This window comes from Lampris incognitus, chromosome 15 (assembly GCF_029633865.1).
Source record: "Lampris incognitus isolate fLamInc1 chromosome 15, fLamInc1.hap2, whole genome shotgun sequence".
Lineage (NCBI taxonomy): Eukaryota > Metazoa > Chordata > Actinopteri > Lampriformes > Lampridae > Lampris > Lampris incognitus.
The window spans coordinates 3862000-3878987 of NC_079225.1; the positions used below are offsets into that span (position 1 = coordinate 3862000).

The following is a 16988-nucleotide window of genomic DNA, read 5'->3' on the forward strand; positions in this document are numbered from 1 at the left end:
GCACAGGGCTTGGGCCACTGGATGGAGAGAGAGTGGAGCGAAGGCAGTTGGCATGACACGCAATGCTCCAACCCAATATCCGCCCAGTGGACCATGAGATGTGGGGATCGTGCCTCTCCAACCACGGTCTACCTAACACTAGGGGCACTGTAGAGGTGCGCAAGACCAAAAAACACGCAGTCTCTACGTGATTACCTGAAAGGGTGAGCGTAAGAAAAGCTGTGCCGTGCATAATCCTACCGAGTGAACGATCATCTAAGGCTTGGGCTGTGAGGGGAGTGTCAAGGGGGACGAGTGGAATGCTATCTTGCCGGGCCAACGAGATGTCAGTCAAACACTAATCTGCCCCCGAATCTAACATGGCACTGATAGAAAGTGATTCCTTATCCCAGGTGAGAGTGGCAGGAAACAACCGGTTGTGCTCTTCTTTGGACTGTGGCAGGGTGGTCAAGTTTGCTAGGACACCCCCCACTAGTGAGTCTGGTCTTTTTGGGTGAGTCAAGCAGGTTCGGATGTAATGGCCCGACTTCCCTCAGTGGAGGCAGAGTCGGTCACGCATCCTCTGCTCCCGCTCCTCCAGTGGAAGCCGTGACTGACCCAACTGCATAGGCTGCTTCTCAGACCTGGGTACAAATGATGCCGAAGGTTGCATGGGGTACTGAGAGGGCGGAGAGTGGCTGCGGGACGCTGGAACAGGGGACCCGCTGGTAGTATGGGCGGGGTAAGTCTATGGGAGGATCTGGCGCGTTGAGCGCTCTCCAGACGCTGCTGCCGTAACCATTTGTCCATCTGGAGAGTGAGGTTGATGAGCTCGTTGAAGGAAGAGGGTTGTTCTCTAACAATGAGATCCTTGATGGAATCGCTGAGCCCCCTCCTGTACGCGCTTTTTAGGGGTGTGTCATCCCACCCACTGTTAGCTGCCAGTATGCTAGCCTCCAGGGTATAGTCTGCCACTGACCTAGCTCCCTGCTTGATAGAATGGGGGCGGCTAGCTGCGTCTTCCCCATCCGCTGGGTGATCAAACACTAAATGCAATTCGCAGTGGAAGGCATCATAGTTGGTAGAGAATGGTTCGTAACCGCTGCCATAGCCCAACTGAGGGCTCTGCCAGTTAACAGGGGTATCACCAGGACTACCTTAGCATCCCCTGTCCTATACCTGGCTGGCTGGTGTTTGAACGGGAACTCACACTGACCTAGGAAACCTCTGCACTGCTCGAACTCCCACCGAAGGCTTTAGGACAGGGGAAGTTAGGCTCAACACGGGAATCATGATACGGTTGACTGGAGGGAGGCTCGGAGGGACTGGGAGCTGGAGCTGGACTGGGGTCAGAGCAGGATGATCGCTGATCTTGGACACTGCCACTGTCAGAGCAGCGATCTGCACGGAGTGATGCAAGGGCATTTGCCGAGGTACGTAAGTTAGTCTGGAGCCCGCTGATTTCTTCAGTGATCTGGGAGAAGGTAGTGCTAAGCTTTGAATGGAGTTGAGTGAGGTGAGTGCCATGGTCCTTTACCACTGCCTCGAGAGCTATAGGGCTCTGAGGCTTAGGGGCTATAGCTGTCTGAGCAACCGCCTGCCCCTCGGGTTTGCTTTGGCTCATTCTGGCTTCGATGTTCTGTTACAGCTTTCGAATGAAGACCAGAGACCAGTGTAGCGAAACCCAAAGGCAGACGGACACAGAGTACTGAGAAACCCGAAGGCAATTTTAATGCAGGATAAAAATAAACAAACTGCCACAAAATAATAATGGGAATCTAAGGTGGGGGGAATGTATGGTGCGGATAGTTGGGTCTGTTTGTGAGATGTGTGTGAAATGAAAGCTGGTGTCTAACTTGCAAAATCTTACCCTTGTATAATAATGGATATATGTTTGGCAGGGTGTTGTGACGATTTGCGTGCGCCTGGCTACCAAAGTCCAAATCCGTAGAGCGAGGGGTTGTGCGAGGAAGTCCAAGTCCATGATCCAGGAAGTCAAATACGAAGGGAGGGGTCCAGGGAGAGAAAAGTGGAGGGAGATTGCTGGAGGTGATCCGGGGAAAAGTGATGGTCGCTGGGGACAAGGAGCGGGGGAGACGCGGGTCTTGAGGGAAACAAAAACAGCGAGACAAAAAAATGGAACACATGAGTTAGACACAGAGAGAAACAAAACAACAGTGTGGGAATAGACATGAGAAAAGTGTTACTAGGAATCACTGGAATAGGTTTGTCAGAGCTTTTACTGCAGGGTTCAGTACGTTGAAGCACAGAGAGGCGTTCTGGGAGACTTCTTGTAGAGGGCTGCCTGATTGCCACAGGTGTGCCTGATGGATGATGGCAAACACCTGGTGCAGTGCAGCACTCATCTCCTCAGAGCGTGAACTGAGCGCTCAGATGTTCCTGGCGTGTTGGAGCTGGAGGAGTGACTCGGACGTGCCGGCGAGGCAACTCGGAGCGGTGAAACCACAACATCCAGAAAGTGTTGCAGGCAAAGCTGAGCTTGTCAGCACATTGGCTCTCCTCATTCCAGGCGGCAGGTCCAACACAAGATTTTCCCTCCCTTTTAGGCACCAATATACCCCTGGTTCAATGCATATACAGCAGATACAAAACCGAACAAGACAATGGCATGGTGGGGAGAGTCAAACTGCAATGCAAGAAAGCCATCGTAATCCCAGCTGGTGAGAAGATGGTGTTGTATGGATACACCAGAAATGTTCCCACGAGTATTGGAGTCCCTCTCTTAGTGGAGCCTTCCACTCAATCAAGTCTACCCAGTGGTCTATTCTTCTGTAGCTACGTCATATCAAGCCCTCCTCACACATCCTTCAAAGTCCCTATCCTACTCAAGAATGAGACAGCACATAACAACAGTACCAGCGAACCATAATATAGCAGAGCTTTCCATCCCACTCTCTCGCTCTCTACTGTCGACCTCATTGAACAAAGCCGAAGAGCACAAGGTGTCACAACCACCCAGCACTGCTGCTGAATGTATGGCCACAAGCTCAACAAGCCATGAAAACACAATCAATTTCGGCTTCAGTGATTCCCCTCTTCCAGAGGAGTGGAAAGAACGGATCACAACAAAACTGAACTCCAGGTGGGGACAAGGCGTGGACTATGTCTTTGTCCAACCAACTGGAAAGGCAAACCAGAGTACTGGAAGACTTGCTCACAAGTTCCTTCCCCGTTGGGCAGGTCCTTACATGATCACAGCCAAACTCTTCTCCGTTGTGTACCAAATCAAGGTTAAAAAAGGTCAGAAAGAGCCAGCTTTCAAATTGGTCTGTCGCAACCAGATCAAACTACATAAAACCCGCATGGGCCTTGTCGGAGAAACCAAAATCCCAATCAGGTCATAAACAATACAAAAACATCTCAGCACCCAGGGGTGCCAGTTATCACTGCGTATGTTTTGCTAATTGTGGTTGAATAAATATAATAGTTATCACTGATTGTGATGTGCTATTTGTAGAAAATAACTTGAAAATCAGGTGTCTCTTACGCCGGTCCACCATCCATGGTCCTAGCCACTATTAAATATAACATTTATTTCTGATTTCTCCCAATTTAGTGGCCAATCAATCTCTATTTTAGTTCAAACACCCACCTTCGTAATGCAGGCGTTCACCAACTACATCTCTCCGGCCGGCAGTCTCGAAGGAGACGCCTCGCCACTTTCGTGACAAGGCGAATCCAGGCCGAACCACTGCTTTTTCCGACACACAGAAACGCATTCATATGACGAACACAAGCCGACTCCGCCCCCCTCCCGAAGACCGCGTTGCCAATTATTGCTGCTTCGTCGAGTCTGGCCATAGCCGGATCTGACGAGACCGGGGTGCGAACCCCAGTCCCCAATGGGCAACTGCATCGACACAAAGCCGATGCTTAGACCACTACACCACCACGGATCCTGTCCTAGCCACTATTTAAAGTCTCCTTGTTTGACTCTCCCCAACCACTTGACTACAAGTGGGGGGTAATTCAACAATCCGATTAGGTTTAAAAAAGTATAGTTGACAGTAGCCATGTATATTCTCCTCATCAGGATGACTTGGCTGCTCACCCTCTTTACCACTTGAACTCTGATCAGCATGAAAGTGAAATTGACTTCTTCAGTAAACATATCCTGAAATTAGATCCAAACATACAGTATGAAGGTACCCAGACCACTGATATAACCCCTGTATATAACCTATTTAAGGAAATTGCCTCTCAGGAAAAGATCCCTAGTCAACCCATAGCAACTGCTTGGTCAACCCTAGATACGGTGCTGGTACCATTGGTAGCGTTACGATACCTCGTAACATTCATTATAGCCTGTATCTTTTTTTAAGATTTTTTTTTTGGTATTTTTTATAGTGGAGGCAGAAAGGAAAGGGGGGGGGGAGAAAGAGAAAGAGGACCATGGTTGCGATCATGTGGCCATGTAGTAACCATTCGGCTACAGAGGCAAGAAAGGATTGCTGAATTGCAACTCTCATCCTTTTTGGCTGCATCAAGCACCGATACACTTGACCGCTGTTAGGGCGTAAAGCACCAGGTGACTTACTAAAGCATGCGGGGGCTTTAGTAAAGTGTGTGTGCGACTTACTTAAAGTGCCCATGTGACTTACTGAAGCACATGTGTGACTTAAATGGTGCGTGCACTTTAGTAAAGTGTGCTGAGCGACTATCGCATGTGTCCTCTATAAAAAAAAAGACGTCCATGTCAACTCCCAGGTTCCGTAGTTCTGGATGAAAAGAAATTTTCACCAGATATTACCATGATGGTCCTATTAATATGAGTGTAGATACCTCAAGGGCAGCACGGTGGCACAGTGGTTAGGGTAGTTGCCTCACAGCAAGAAGGTCCTGGGTTTGAGCCCTGCGGTGGTCCTACTTGGGGGTTGTCCAGGGTTGTCCTCTGTGTGGAGTTTGCATGTTCACCCCATGTCTGTGTGGGTTTCCTCCAGGTGCTCCAGTTTCCTCCCACAGTCCAAAGACATGTAGGTCAGATGAATCAGCCGTACTAAATTCACCCTAGGTGTGTGTGTATGTGTGTATGTGTGTGTGTGTGTGTGTGGGCCCTGTGATGGCCTGGCAGCCTGTCCAGGGTGTCTCCCCGCCTGCCGCCCAATGACTGCTAGGATAGGCTCCAGCATCCCCGTGACCCTGAGAGCAGGATAAGCGATTCGGATAATGAATGGATGGATGGATAATTGATGGATGGATGGATAACGGATGGATGGATACCTCATTGAGTTTCTTAATTTTGATCTGCTACGATTGACCTGGTATTCTGCAATCAATTATTCATGAATATGTCATGTTTGACCATCTAGTTTGGGCATGTTGAAATGAACTCTTGTGAACTTCTGTTCTGGAAGCTATTGTCCAGGTGGGCCTGACTCGGACTTTGAGTACTCCACACAGTCTTATACTGGCTATGAGGTGAGCTACCCTTTTCTTTTTAACATGAACACCTTAGCAAATGGATGGTGCATGAAAGAACTGAGTTCCTAGTCATCTGCATGTAGCAAACTCAGTTTCTTTAGTGACAGAGTTCTGCTCAAGCAAAGTCCAAAGGTTTTTGTAACCTTAAACATTTTGAAACCTATCATAAGCAACTTGGCTTCCAATATACAAAACCAATCTTTCACTCAGACTCTAATTTGTAATCGAGAGAAAAACCTGGAATGTTACTATGATGAGAATAATAAGATGTATGAAAGTCTGCTTTAGCCTTGACATTGTGATGTGGACGTGAGCAGGTGGATATGAGAAAATATGAGCTACAAATGTAAGTTAGTATAGGTATTGTAGACTTCTCTGCTGGTATTTGGTCCCTAAGGTTTATGCACTAGTTCAGTGTCAGTGGAAAAACTCTGGGATCATTAAGAGAGTCTTGGTTCTGTTTTGTGGCTTTGAGAGACCCTCATAGCCACAACTGAGACTAAACTGTCCCAACATTTAAGGGACGTGTGTCGGTTTTGTCTTGTTTTAATTCACACTACACTTTGGTGGTTGATGTACTGATTTTTTCCCCTTTATTTCCTTCCTATAGCCAACTTCTATGAGAGCCATCAGAGCGCGTTATGACCCCTACCTTCAGACCAGACATCGTGTAGAGCAGGTCAGTAATGTTGCGGTGTATGCACTAGTATGTATCGTGTCTTAAGTGCTGTGTTGTTAACATTGGTTTGGATCCATTATACTGGCATAGAAAATTATATTTACTTTTCTGCTTGGCATCTACCGTGTAGCTGCTGCATGTTTGTCCTCTTACATACATCTGGATGTGCATGGTGCTGCACAAACATTAGCCAGTTTGCAGTCAGGATTGATTAGTTTTTGAAATCATACAGCAAATGTAAAATTACAACAGTGATGTTATCTTGGGCAGCACGTTGGCGCAGTGGTTAGCGTGGTCGCCTCACAGCAAGAAGGTCCCAGGTTTGAGCCCTGGGGGTCCCGGGTTGTCCCGTGTGTGGAGTTTGCATGTTTGTCTGTGTGGGTTTCCTCTGGCTAAAGCATTTATGTATGTCTCCTGTCCCCAGCTAAAGCGTTTTTGTTATGGCTCTGTCATTTAGGTTATGTATGTCTCCTGTCCCCAGCTAAAGCATTTATGTATGTTTCCTGTCCCCAGCTAAAGCATTTATGTTATGTATGTCTCCTGACCCCAGGTAAAGCATTTATGTTATGTATGTCTCCTGTCCTCAGCTAAAGCATTTATTTTATGTATGTCTCCTGACCCCAGGTAAAGCATTTATGTCATGTATGTCTCCTGTCCCCAGCTAAAGTATTTATGTTATGTATGTCTCTTGTCCCCAGCTAAAGCGTTTATGTTATGTATGTCTCCTGTCCCCAGCTAAAGCATTTATGTTATGCCTCTGTCATTTAGGTTATGTATGTCTCCTGTCCCCAGCTAAAGCATTTATGTATGTCTCCTGTCCCCAGCTAAAGCATTTATGTTATGTATGTCTCCTGTCCCCAGGTAAAACATTTATGTTATGTATGTCTCGGGGCCGTGCCTATAGTCCTCGGGTCCTATATTCCCCGGGTCGGGAACATAGGACCCTTTCGAAAAAGAAGGGTCCCATATTCCCCCTTTTCCCCTAAAAAGGTCCTATAATCCCGGTTGCAATAGACACCGGGGAACATAGAACCCTCTTTTGGAAAAAGGGTCCTATATTCCCCACTGTTGCCAATCGAGGAACAAACCGGGGAACTTAGAACCCTTTCTGCAAATTATTTCCTTAACGGGTCCAAAATAATAAAAACTGGGGTCATGGCTGAGCTGTAGGCTACGACAATCTATTCCTCCGCTGATTAAATTAGGCCGTATTACCATTGTTGGCTGTTGTATATCGCAGGCCACCTTGAGTGCGTATCCAAATTCGGCCTAGAGGAGGCTGTAATTTGCTTTATTGTTATTTCTTACCAATATTTACTGCAGTAGGCCTAGTTAGTTGGCTCTCCGGCTCAGCATGGACAGTCGGCAATCAACGCAAGTTTGTCTTGCAGTAGGCCCGCCTACCAGTATAACCTAGCCATTTCCACCTTCGCTCAAAGTTCAATTTGCACAGCACTGGACACTTCAGCCACTTTCTTGTTACTTTGCAGTTCGTTCTCCATATTAAATCACTTGGCAGACTTTCTTTCAAAAAGACTTTAATGATGAACTTTTTAGGCAGAGAACTTAGACCAGGACTTGGAATTTAGGACCAGCACAAAGTATCCATCAACGGGGGCCGCCTACCTTACACAATAGGCTAATTGCCTAATAATAATAATATGTGCTTCTCAAAAAACTAAAGGCTTGTGGAGGTGCTAAACCAAAAACATGAATCAAAGACGAACATCAAAGGATGTAAGGTAACACTCACCAAATGGTAAAAAAATAACAGAGGCAGTCCTCTATTTCACCATTTTATTGCTTGGCATCAGTCATTAAGGTTTCTGAAGAAGACCACCCGGCCAAGTTAATGACTGATGCCAAACAATGAAATGGTAAAATAGAGAATTGTGTCTTTTTTTTTCATTTGATGAGTGCTACCTTACATCCTTTGATGTTCTTCTTTAATAATAATAATAACAATAATAATAGTAATAGTAATAATATCAATAATAATAATAATAATAATAATAACAGCCTAATAATAATAATAATAATAATAGCCTAATTATAAAAGAGGCCTAATAACAAATAACAATTACAGGCATAATACTATCAATAGTAACACTGATAATAGGCTATTAATAACAAAATGCTTCTAGTAAAAGCTTGGCTGAAAAAGAGTTGGTCAATGGCAGAAGCCCCCGAGAAAAGGCATGGTCTAAAACAAAAATCTCCAAGGCCTAACTAGCCTAACGTTAAGGCTTTTTTCTTCTTCAAAAAAGCAAAATGAGTAGTCCTAGTCCATTAGGCTACTCAACAAAGAGGGGCTAAAACCTCTAACGAGTTATCACCGATAACAACCGATTGTTGCAAATTGTTGCAAGTTGGCAGGCGGTTTAGACATTGGTGAATTTTGATCATGTGGTTTAGAACGCCAGGAAACTCGCGTGCAGATGACCACACATCCACGACAAGTTTTAAATATTTCCAAACTCGAAATCATGTGTGCATTTGGCTATTTATAAATTATTTTTCGAGCAATATGTGTTTTGTGATTCAGCTTTAGCGTTGTTGATTAGCCTTTCATTCATATTTTGTCAAAAAGGCGTATTCATTAGCCTAGGCCTATGTCCCGTTATTTCTGTAGCATACAGCATCTTAGAATCTTAAGAGACCAGGCAGATATTGTTATTATTTTATTGTTATTACCATGCTATATTAGCCTACTTTATAATTATAAATATTTCAATTATCCAATTTTTAGCATTTCTAATATAAGGCTATATTGTTATTATTATTATTATTATTATTATTATTATCATCATCATCATCATCATCATTATTAGGCTATTATTATTATTATTGTCATTATTATTATGTTATTATTATATTATTATTATTATCATTACAATTATGATGCTTAAAGGGCCTTACTGAGCAGATGGTTTCTATCTAATATCTGTCAGATGCTTTTCCCAATAAGCTGGTGTGGTTATGATGGGAACGACGGCTTTCTAGAGAACATAGAAGAAGTGGGTCGGAATTGGCCTATTGTCGGTATCAGCCAGCTTACGCAGGAGTCTATCCCTGGTACAATGCGCTAGACCTTTGGGAGATGGACTGCTGAGGACGGAACACAACACCTATCCTCAGCTCCCAGCACTTCTCGCACAATGTACTCCTCATACGCTGAGTTGGCGGCACCCGGGATCGAACTCACGACCTTGCGACCCATAGGCGAGAGCTCTACCGACTGAGCTATGCCCGGGTACAATTGCCAAAGGAACATAGGCTTACTATATTACATTCAGACACAGACGAGCCAGCTCACCTACTCGGTGAGGCGCATTTTCCTCGATAAGTGACACATTTCATGCATAAATATCAGAGAACTGATATGGGGTGGGTTATGCGCCCAAATATAGGCTATAGCCTAATAAGTTGAAATTGGTTTAGTGTCGAAAGTTTCCACATACTTTAGCCAACCTGGACTTTGTGAGTTCGTTTTTGTGATATAAAAATAGAAATCGTATGATTCATTGTCTTCTTAATAATCTGCCCTAAATAATGCATTATTGAAAAGGCACTTTTTGCGCCAAAACAGCGTCAAACCTGCTGACCGATCTTTATAAATAGGGTCCTATGTTCCCCGGGTACCCTAGGGGAACATAGGACCCTTTTTATAAAGAAAGGTCCCATGTTTCCCTGCACATACAAAACGGGGAACATAGGACCCTTTTGGGGAAAAGTGGGGAATATAGGGCCCTCTGTATACAAAAAGGTCCGATATTCCCCAGTCTCATACAAAGCGGGGAATATGGGACCCGGGGACTATAGGGAGGACCCCGTATGTCTCCTGTCCTCAGGTAAAGCATGTATGTTATGTATGTCTCCTGTCCCCAGCTTAAGTATTTATGTTATGTATGTCTCCTGTCCTCAGCTAAAGCGTGTATGTTATGTATTTCTCCTGTCCCCAGCTAAAGCGTTTATGTTATGTATGTCTCCTGTCCACAGCTAAAACATTTATTGTCATTTAGGTTATATATGTCTCCTGTCCCCAGCTAAAGTATTTATATTATGTATGCCTCCTGTCCCTAGCTAAAGCATTTATGTAATGTATGTCTCCTGTCCCCAGCTAAAGTATTTATGTTATGTATGTCTCCTGTCCCCAGCTAAAGCATTTATGTTATGTACGTCTCCTGTCCCCAGCTTGAGCATTTAGGTTATGTATGTTTCCTGTCCCCAGCTAAAGCATTTATGTTATGTATGTCTCCTGTCCTCAGCTAAAGCATTTATGTTATGTATGTCTCCTGTCCTCAACTAAAGCATTTAGGTTATGTATGTCTCCTGTCCCCAGCTAAAGCATTTATGTTATGTATGTCTCCTGTCCCCAGCTAAAGCATTTATGTTATGGCTCCTGTCCTCAGCTAAAGCGTTTATGTTATGTATGTCTCCTGTCCCCAGCTAAAGCAGCTCGGCCACAGTGTGGACAAGGTGGAGTTCATTGTTATGGGTGGTACCTTCATGGCTCTGGCTGAGGAATACAGAGATTACTTCATCAGGAACCTTCATGACGCACTATCTGGTCACACTTCTAATAATGTGGCGGAGGCGGTCAGGTAATTTAAAATGTGATGTTTAAATGCTTCTTTTCCATCTGCTGTCATAGTTTAAAGGTGGCTTCAGAAAAGTGCCATGGCAGCTAATAGTGATTCCATGTCTTGCGTAGACACTTCAACAGGCAGTTGCACACTAACATGAGGGCCTGAACCCAGGCCCTCAAACCCAAAGAGGGTCTCTTAACAATATAGCCACTCCACTTGTTTATCTGTTTTTTCATCATGACAAATAGCCCCCAAGACCTGTGTTGTTTCAGTTACAAACCATCAAAAATATGGTCATGCACGTCAGCTGTTTAAATGCTTGGTTTGTGAAAGGTACAGTGGAATGTTATTGACTATTACTGCCTCAGATAATCCTCAATCAACAGCATCAGGCAGAGCAATAATTTCTAAAACTCTTGGGCCGTAAGTTTTTTTTAATCTTAGTACTAACACTGAACCTAAATATCACTAAAAGTTCCATCTTAAAAGCAATTCAAGAAGCTGCTGAGACCATTTTTACTGGGTGAATTCTTAAGCTAAGATGAGAGAGTCGGGTTGACCCTGTTGCCATGGATGACCTCAACATGAACACACTCACTTTCTATGCCCACCATGATTGATTTTCAGGGACTTGTCTGTGTATGTGAATTCAGAAAAAAAAAAACCTCTTTGGACTTTGGATCAGATGGGTTCCCAAAACATGTCACAGGGCATTCTGACATGGTCCCTATTATGGGTGAGGCGGAAAAAGTCGATTCTTAGATGCATTGAGATTCTCTCATAAAAGATCATGTCTCAATAATCGTGTTACCTCCGGCTTGGTCAGGCGTCCCTACAGACACAATTGGCTGTGTCTGTGGGTGAGAGACGGGATGTGGGTATGTGTCCTGGTCGCTGCACTAGCGCCTCCTCTGGTCGGTCAGGGCGCCTGTTCAGGGGGGAGGGGAAACCGGGGGGAATAGCGTGATCCTCCCACGTGCTACGTACACCTGGTGACACTTCTCACTGTCAGGTGAAAAGAAGTGACTGGCGACTCCATGTGTATCGGAGGACACATGGTAGTGTGCAGCCCTCCCCGGATCGGCAGAGGGGGTGGAGAAGCGACTGGGACGGCTTGGAAGAGTGGGGTAATTGGCCGGATACATTTGCGGAGAAAAAGGGGGGCGGGGATAAAAAAAAACTAACAAAAAAAAAACAACCTCAACAATCGCAAATTTAAAGCGCAAATCCACTGCAAAAAACATGAGCTTAAATACAAGAAATAAACACTGAATTTGAGGGGAAAAGTACTTAATACTAGTGAAATTTTCTGTCCATGCAGCAAGATCATTTTACTTGACAAGAAATCTTAAAATAAGTTGGTTCCAGTCTAGAAATAAGTAGACTCAGATGAGTGTTCAAAGGCTTGAAATAAGAAGAAAATGCTGGTTTTTAGATCAAATTATTTAAGATCAGACTTGCTACATCACAGTAAAATGTGAAATACACTGAATATTAGTAAATAATTCTTTTTAAAAAAAAATGTATTCCTGATTTTTCCCTTTTTCCCCCAATTTAGTGGCCAGTCACTCCCTATTCTAGTTCAAACACCCATCCTTGTACTGTATGCGTTCGCCAACTGCCAGTTATTGCTGCTTCATCGAATCCGGCCATAGTCGGATCTGACGAGACTGAGGCGCGAACCCCGGTCCCCAGCGGTCTAAGCATCGACACAAAGCCGATGCTTAGACCGCTACACCACCACGTCAGGGGAGGGTGCCCCAGACACAGCCAACGCTAAACCATACATGTCAGAGCAGCTGGATGCTGTAAAAAAAAAAAATCAAGAGCTGTAAAGATTACTAGATGCAAATGAAGCATATAATTCTTAACTCATTTTTTTGCATTCTTAATTTCAGCACACTGAAAAAGGAACAAGAAATCAAATCACTATTTTAAGTGGAAACTACGTAATACTAGTGGAGTGTGATTATTCTGTTACTTGAAACAAGTTGGCTCATCTTGAAATATGTAGGCCCAAACTTAAAACTAGTCCTTAATCCCAGAGCATACATCTTAAAACAGGAAACATGATTTTACTGAAATCAAAACCAGGACAAGTGAAATTTCTGTCGACATTTATTGACAACTCTTTCCAAGTTTGAGCAGTGGAAATCAAAGTGTACTTCCATTTCGTGATAGGTGAAGCATGTTGGGCCATTGAATAAAAATATTTATATATATATATATATATATATATATATATAAAGCCTTGTGTCATTCTTAAATCACGCAATTGAACTAGAGTTTGTGTCACTGAATCTTGAAACAAGTTTTTTTTGTGTGAAAGAGAATGGTATAAATTGCTACTCTAGCTAATATAGCTTGTTTTAACAATAAATTACTCAATTGTAAGATTTCTTGACTAACTGAGGCATAAAAGACATATTCATGATCAATTTAAGAATATACCATGAATTCAAATATAGAGACTAGTAAATAACTTTTAAAACAAGATAATTAATCTCATATTTCCTGATCTAAGATTTTAAATCTTGGCAAGCACAGAAGAATATGCAGAAAATAAAATATTTTGGGAACACAACAAACATGAGAAACCATATTTCACATTTCCACCCGAAGTTGGAGGAAAAACAGCCAGTTTGTAGTTGCTGCCAACCAGAGAACAAGTGAACAAGTGATGTCAAAGTTTCCACTGAACTCGGAAAGGGCGAAGCGAATCACAAAGTCGATCACAACTTTTATTGCCAACGATTTGCGTCCCTACTCAGTCATTGAGAATGAGTGAGAACACGCTTTATAATGAAAAGCCATAATTTCCATAGTAAGTAACCATAACATGTAACTGTATGTGTTCTGTCAGAGCTTGGGGTGGCCATAAAAATTGATTGAAATCATTAGATTATTTTCTTTGACTAAACACCACCTATGCTGTCACTGAGCAGGGCCTTGATCTATCTCTTAGTGCCTACCAACCTGAAAAGGCTGCCAAATTTCACGAGTTTTCTAGTGTGGGAACCTGGTGAAAATTGAGGTCAAATTGACAGAAGAAAACTATAGAGGATTACAATAGGGTGCCAAGTACCTTCAGGGCTTGGGCTCATAATAATAATATTAATGATAATATTGATTGTAGTAGTAGTAATCATCATCATCATAAATAACCAGATAGGATGACCTAAAATGAATTTTAGATCAATTGCACAAAAAACAAAGTTATGATAAGATCTACCTAAAATGACGATGAGCAGTCAAAACGACCGCATGTAATTTGCGCGTGATCGTGCGCGTCATGTCAGTATTTTTGACGTGTGTTGTTCGCATCATACCCTTCATGATGTTCATTGCATTGTCCTAGAAACACACCAGTGTTCTCCAGTGCAGAGAAATAGTCTAAACTTGATGTTTGATTATTGCCATACACGCACCATGACTATCACCGAGGTGTTGCAGTATTTACAGGCATTGGAAGCCGCCATTTTAAATTGTTTGAAAAATAGCATTAAAAGTTGTTAATTTTGGTGTCAGTTAGTTTCCTAACAGACATACTAACATATGTAATGCATTAATATCTCAATTGGGTATTTATCTTGACAGAATATAGAGTGTACCTGGATTGTTGAGCATGCATAAAGACAGCTAGTGGAGGGAAAACGATGTGTATGCATGAATCGTGATGGCCAATGACTGGAAATCACTGTGCTCTGCTTTTCCGCTCTCTGTTAATTGTGTCAGTGACAATAGTATTTTCATGAGCATGCGTCACAGTGCCATATTTTAAATTCTCATTTGGTATCATACGATCATACAAGGTTCAAGGTCCCCTTCTCTTGGTAGATTGTGGGTTACAGTTAATGATCATAGCTCTTACCACCTACCACAAAGTTAGGAGATCAACTGCAGCTCTTGACATGCTAACTCCTCCCCAATTTTAATAATAATCATAATATTAATAATAAATCAGATCATTAGATACTTAAGCTACTCAGACTTGTTTCATATAGTAAAAAGCCACATTTATAGTAGTGGCAACAGAGAACTAAAATTAGCAAGGAGGTCTAAAGGATTCTTGAGACCTCTGGTGTTCTGTTCCAGGTACTCTGAGTGCAGTAAAACCAAGTGTGTAGGCATCACCATCGAGACACGGCCTGACTACTGCCTGAAAAGGCACCTCAGTGATATGCTGGGCTATGGCTGCACACGACTGGAAATAGGAGTCCAGAGTGTCTACGAAGATGTGGCCCGTGACACTAACAGGTCAGTCTGTGGAAGCTGCAATGAATGAGTGGATAAAAAGTATGACGGGTGGTTGAGTGAATGATTGGAGATGGGTTTCAGGAGCATCTTGAGCATAAACTGAGTGTGCATCTTCCAGGGGCCACACAGTGCGAGCAGTGTGCGAGTCATTCCATCTGGCAAAGGATGCAGGCTTTAAGGTGGTGGCCCACATGATGCCAGACCTTCCTAATGTGGGCCTGGAGAGGGATGTGGAACAATTTGTTGTAAGTATTGATAAATGTAATCATTTATACTTTATAATTTGCAGTAATTCGTATTGGAATTATTTTTTCTCCTCTCATTTTACTTTACTGGATCCAACCAGTGGAATTGTTATTTCACGTCAGCTCTGTGCATATTTTTTTAATATGTTAGAATGCCAAATAAGAATCAATTCAGAGGCATCACAGGGAGTGCATTCCTGAGTGGGGAATAGAGCGGGACACGGGAGTGGATTTACCCTCCTGTCCCACTCCTGCATGATCACTCCAGTCCCACCCCAATCATGTGACTCAGTAAAAAAAAAAAAAAACGGCCGTTGAGTTTTTTTCCCCCATCCTGTGCTACTCAAGGGATTGATCGTGATCAGGATTGACTCCTGTCTCGCGGGAAACCTGAAGGAATCCCATGACCTACAGGATCATATATCAAGCTCTAGTGGGGAGTCAGAAGGGGTATATTGTCTCACCACTGTAATTCGTGACTCCTACAGGTGGTAGGCCACCTGTATAGCTGTTGCTTCCCCTGGATCACCACCTTGTTGTGATGGGAGAAGCTTGCATGTACCAATGATCCCAACAGCTATGCCATCTGGAGCTTGGCTCCTGGTAGGATCACCCAAGGTGGATAGGTCAAGGGGGAGGTTCAAGATGAAGTGCAATCCAACAAAGACCTCAACAGCGGAACTGGCGGAAGATGTCTCCAGGTCACAACGGCAATGATAGTCCATGGGCCAGAGCCCAAAATTTCCTATTTCGGTACACTCAAGGTGGCAGAACTTACTTATAATTTTTGAAAGGATCCATGTCTGTAGATGATATTTTGGTATGATAACCATTCCTGAGTGGCAGCTGTATCACAGTTATCAGCTCATGAAGTTAACCACCCCCTAAAGTAAATTGCATTTTAGACGCTGGTGCATATCCTGGTTTAGCCTCATGGTCAGGACATTTTTCAATGCTCTATAATATTGTCTTTGGTATCATTTTAAAGGGGACCTTTTTAGCTTTCATTCAAGCCCTGTTGTGGATATTTCTCACAAATATAGAGGTCACTTGAGCTCTTCAACCCGTCAATAACACACATCTTTCTGCAATGTTCGCCTAAACTATATACTTTCTTTTAGCCCTGTGGCATCTAGGAATATCAGGGACACAAAACACAAAAACTGGAATACTCACAGGACTGTAAAGATTCAGGAAATGTATAATATACCCATACTATTTCATTGTGTGAGGTGATTGTGAACCTTAAATTAGAAGGGCATTATTACTAAGAAACTAACTAGACCAAAGCCAGTTAGTCCATGGGTCAGACCAGATATCGATATCACCCAAGGTGACACAACTTCACTGGTGCCATTTTATTTGGTACACTAACAGAAGTAAAATAATACATGATAACCTTTCCAAATGAGCAGCTATTTCATTTTTCTTTCAGGAAACCTGTTTCTGTGCCTCTCACGATTGTGTATTTGCCCAGATTTTTACAAATATAGCATTTCAACACCCCTGGTACTGATTAGCCTAGCTTAAACTCTGGGACAGTTCTTAGTTGGCCAACAACCAAGGATAACCAGTACTGTGTACTTCCATTCATTGTGCTAAGCTAGGCTAACGTGCAGCCAGATAGCTTTCTACTAAACACATATAGAGGAAACTGGTATCTATCTTCTTGTCTCACTCTGGAGAAGATTGTAAGCTAATTTCCCATAATGTTAGCATGTTCTTTTAATGTATATGTTAATATGATTAGTTAAAGTGGCTACGAGGAACTTTCATCTTTTGTTGATTTTAGCGGCC

The 16988-nt window shown here is 43.2% G+C and overlaps 1 protein-coding gene across 1 annotated transcript in view; it reads left to right on the top strand.

The window, feature by feature from the left end:
• elp3 (elongator acetyltransferase complex subunit 3) overlaps positions 1–16988 on the top strand; it is a 74596-nt gene that overhangs the window by 32884 nt on the left and 24724 nt on the right. Inside the window, exons 5-9 of the mRNA XM_056294774.1 lie at positions 5355–5418; positions 6032–6100; positions 10550–10704; positions 14785–14946; positions 15065–15191. Of these exons, the coding sequence (XP_056150749.1) occupies positions 5355–5418; positions 6032–6100; positions 10550–10704; positions 14785–14946; positions 15065–15191 (577 nt within the window). The remainder of the gene's footprint in view (positions 1–5354; positions 5419–6031; positions 6101–10549; positions 10705–14784; positions 14947–15064; positions 15192–16988) is intronic.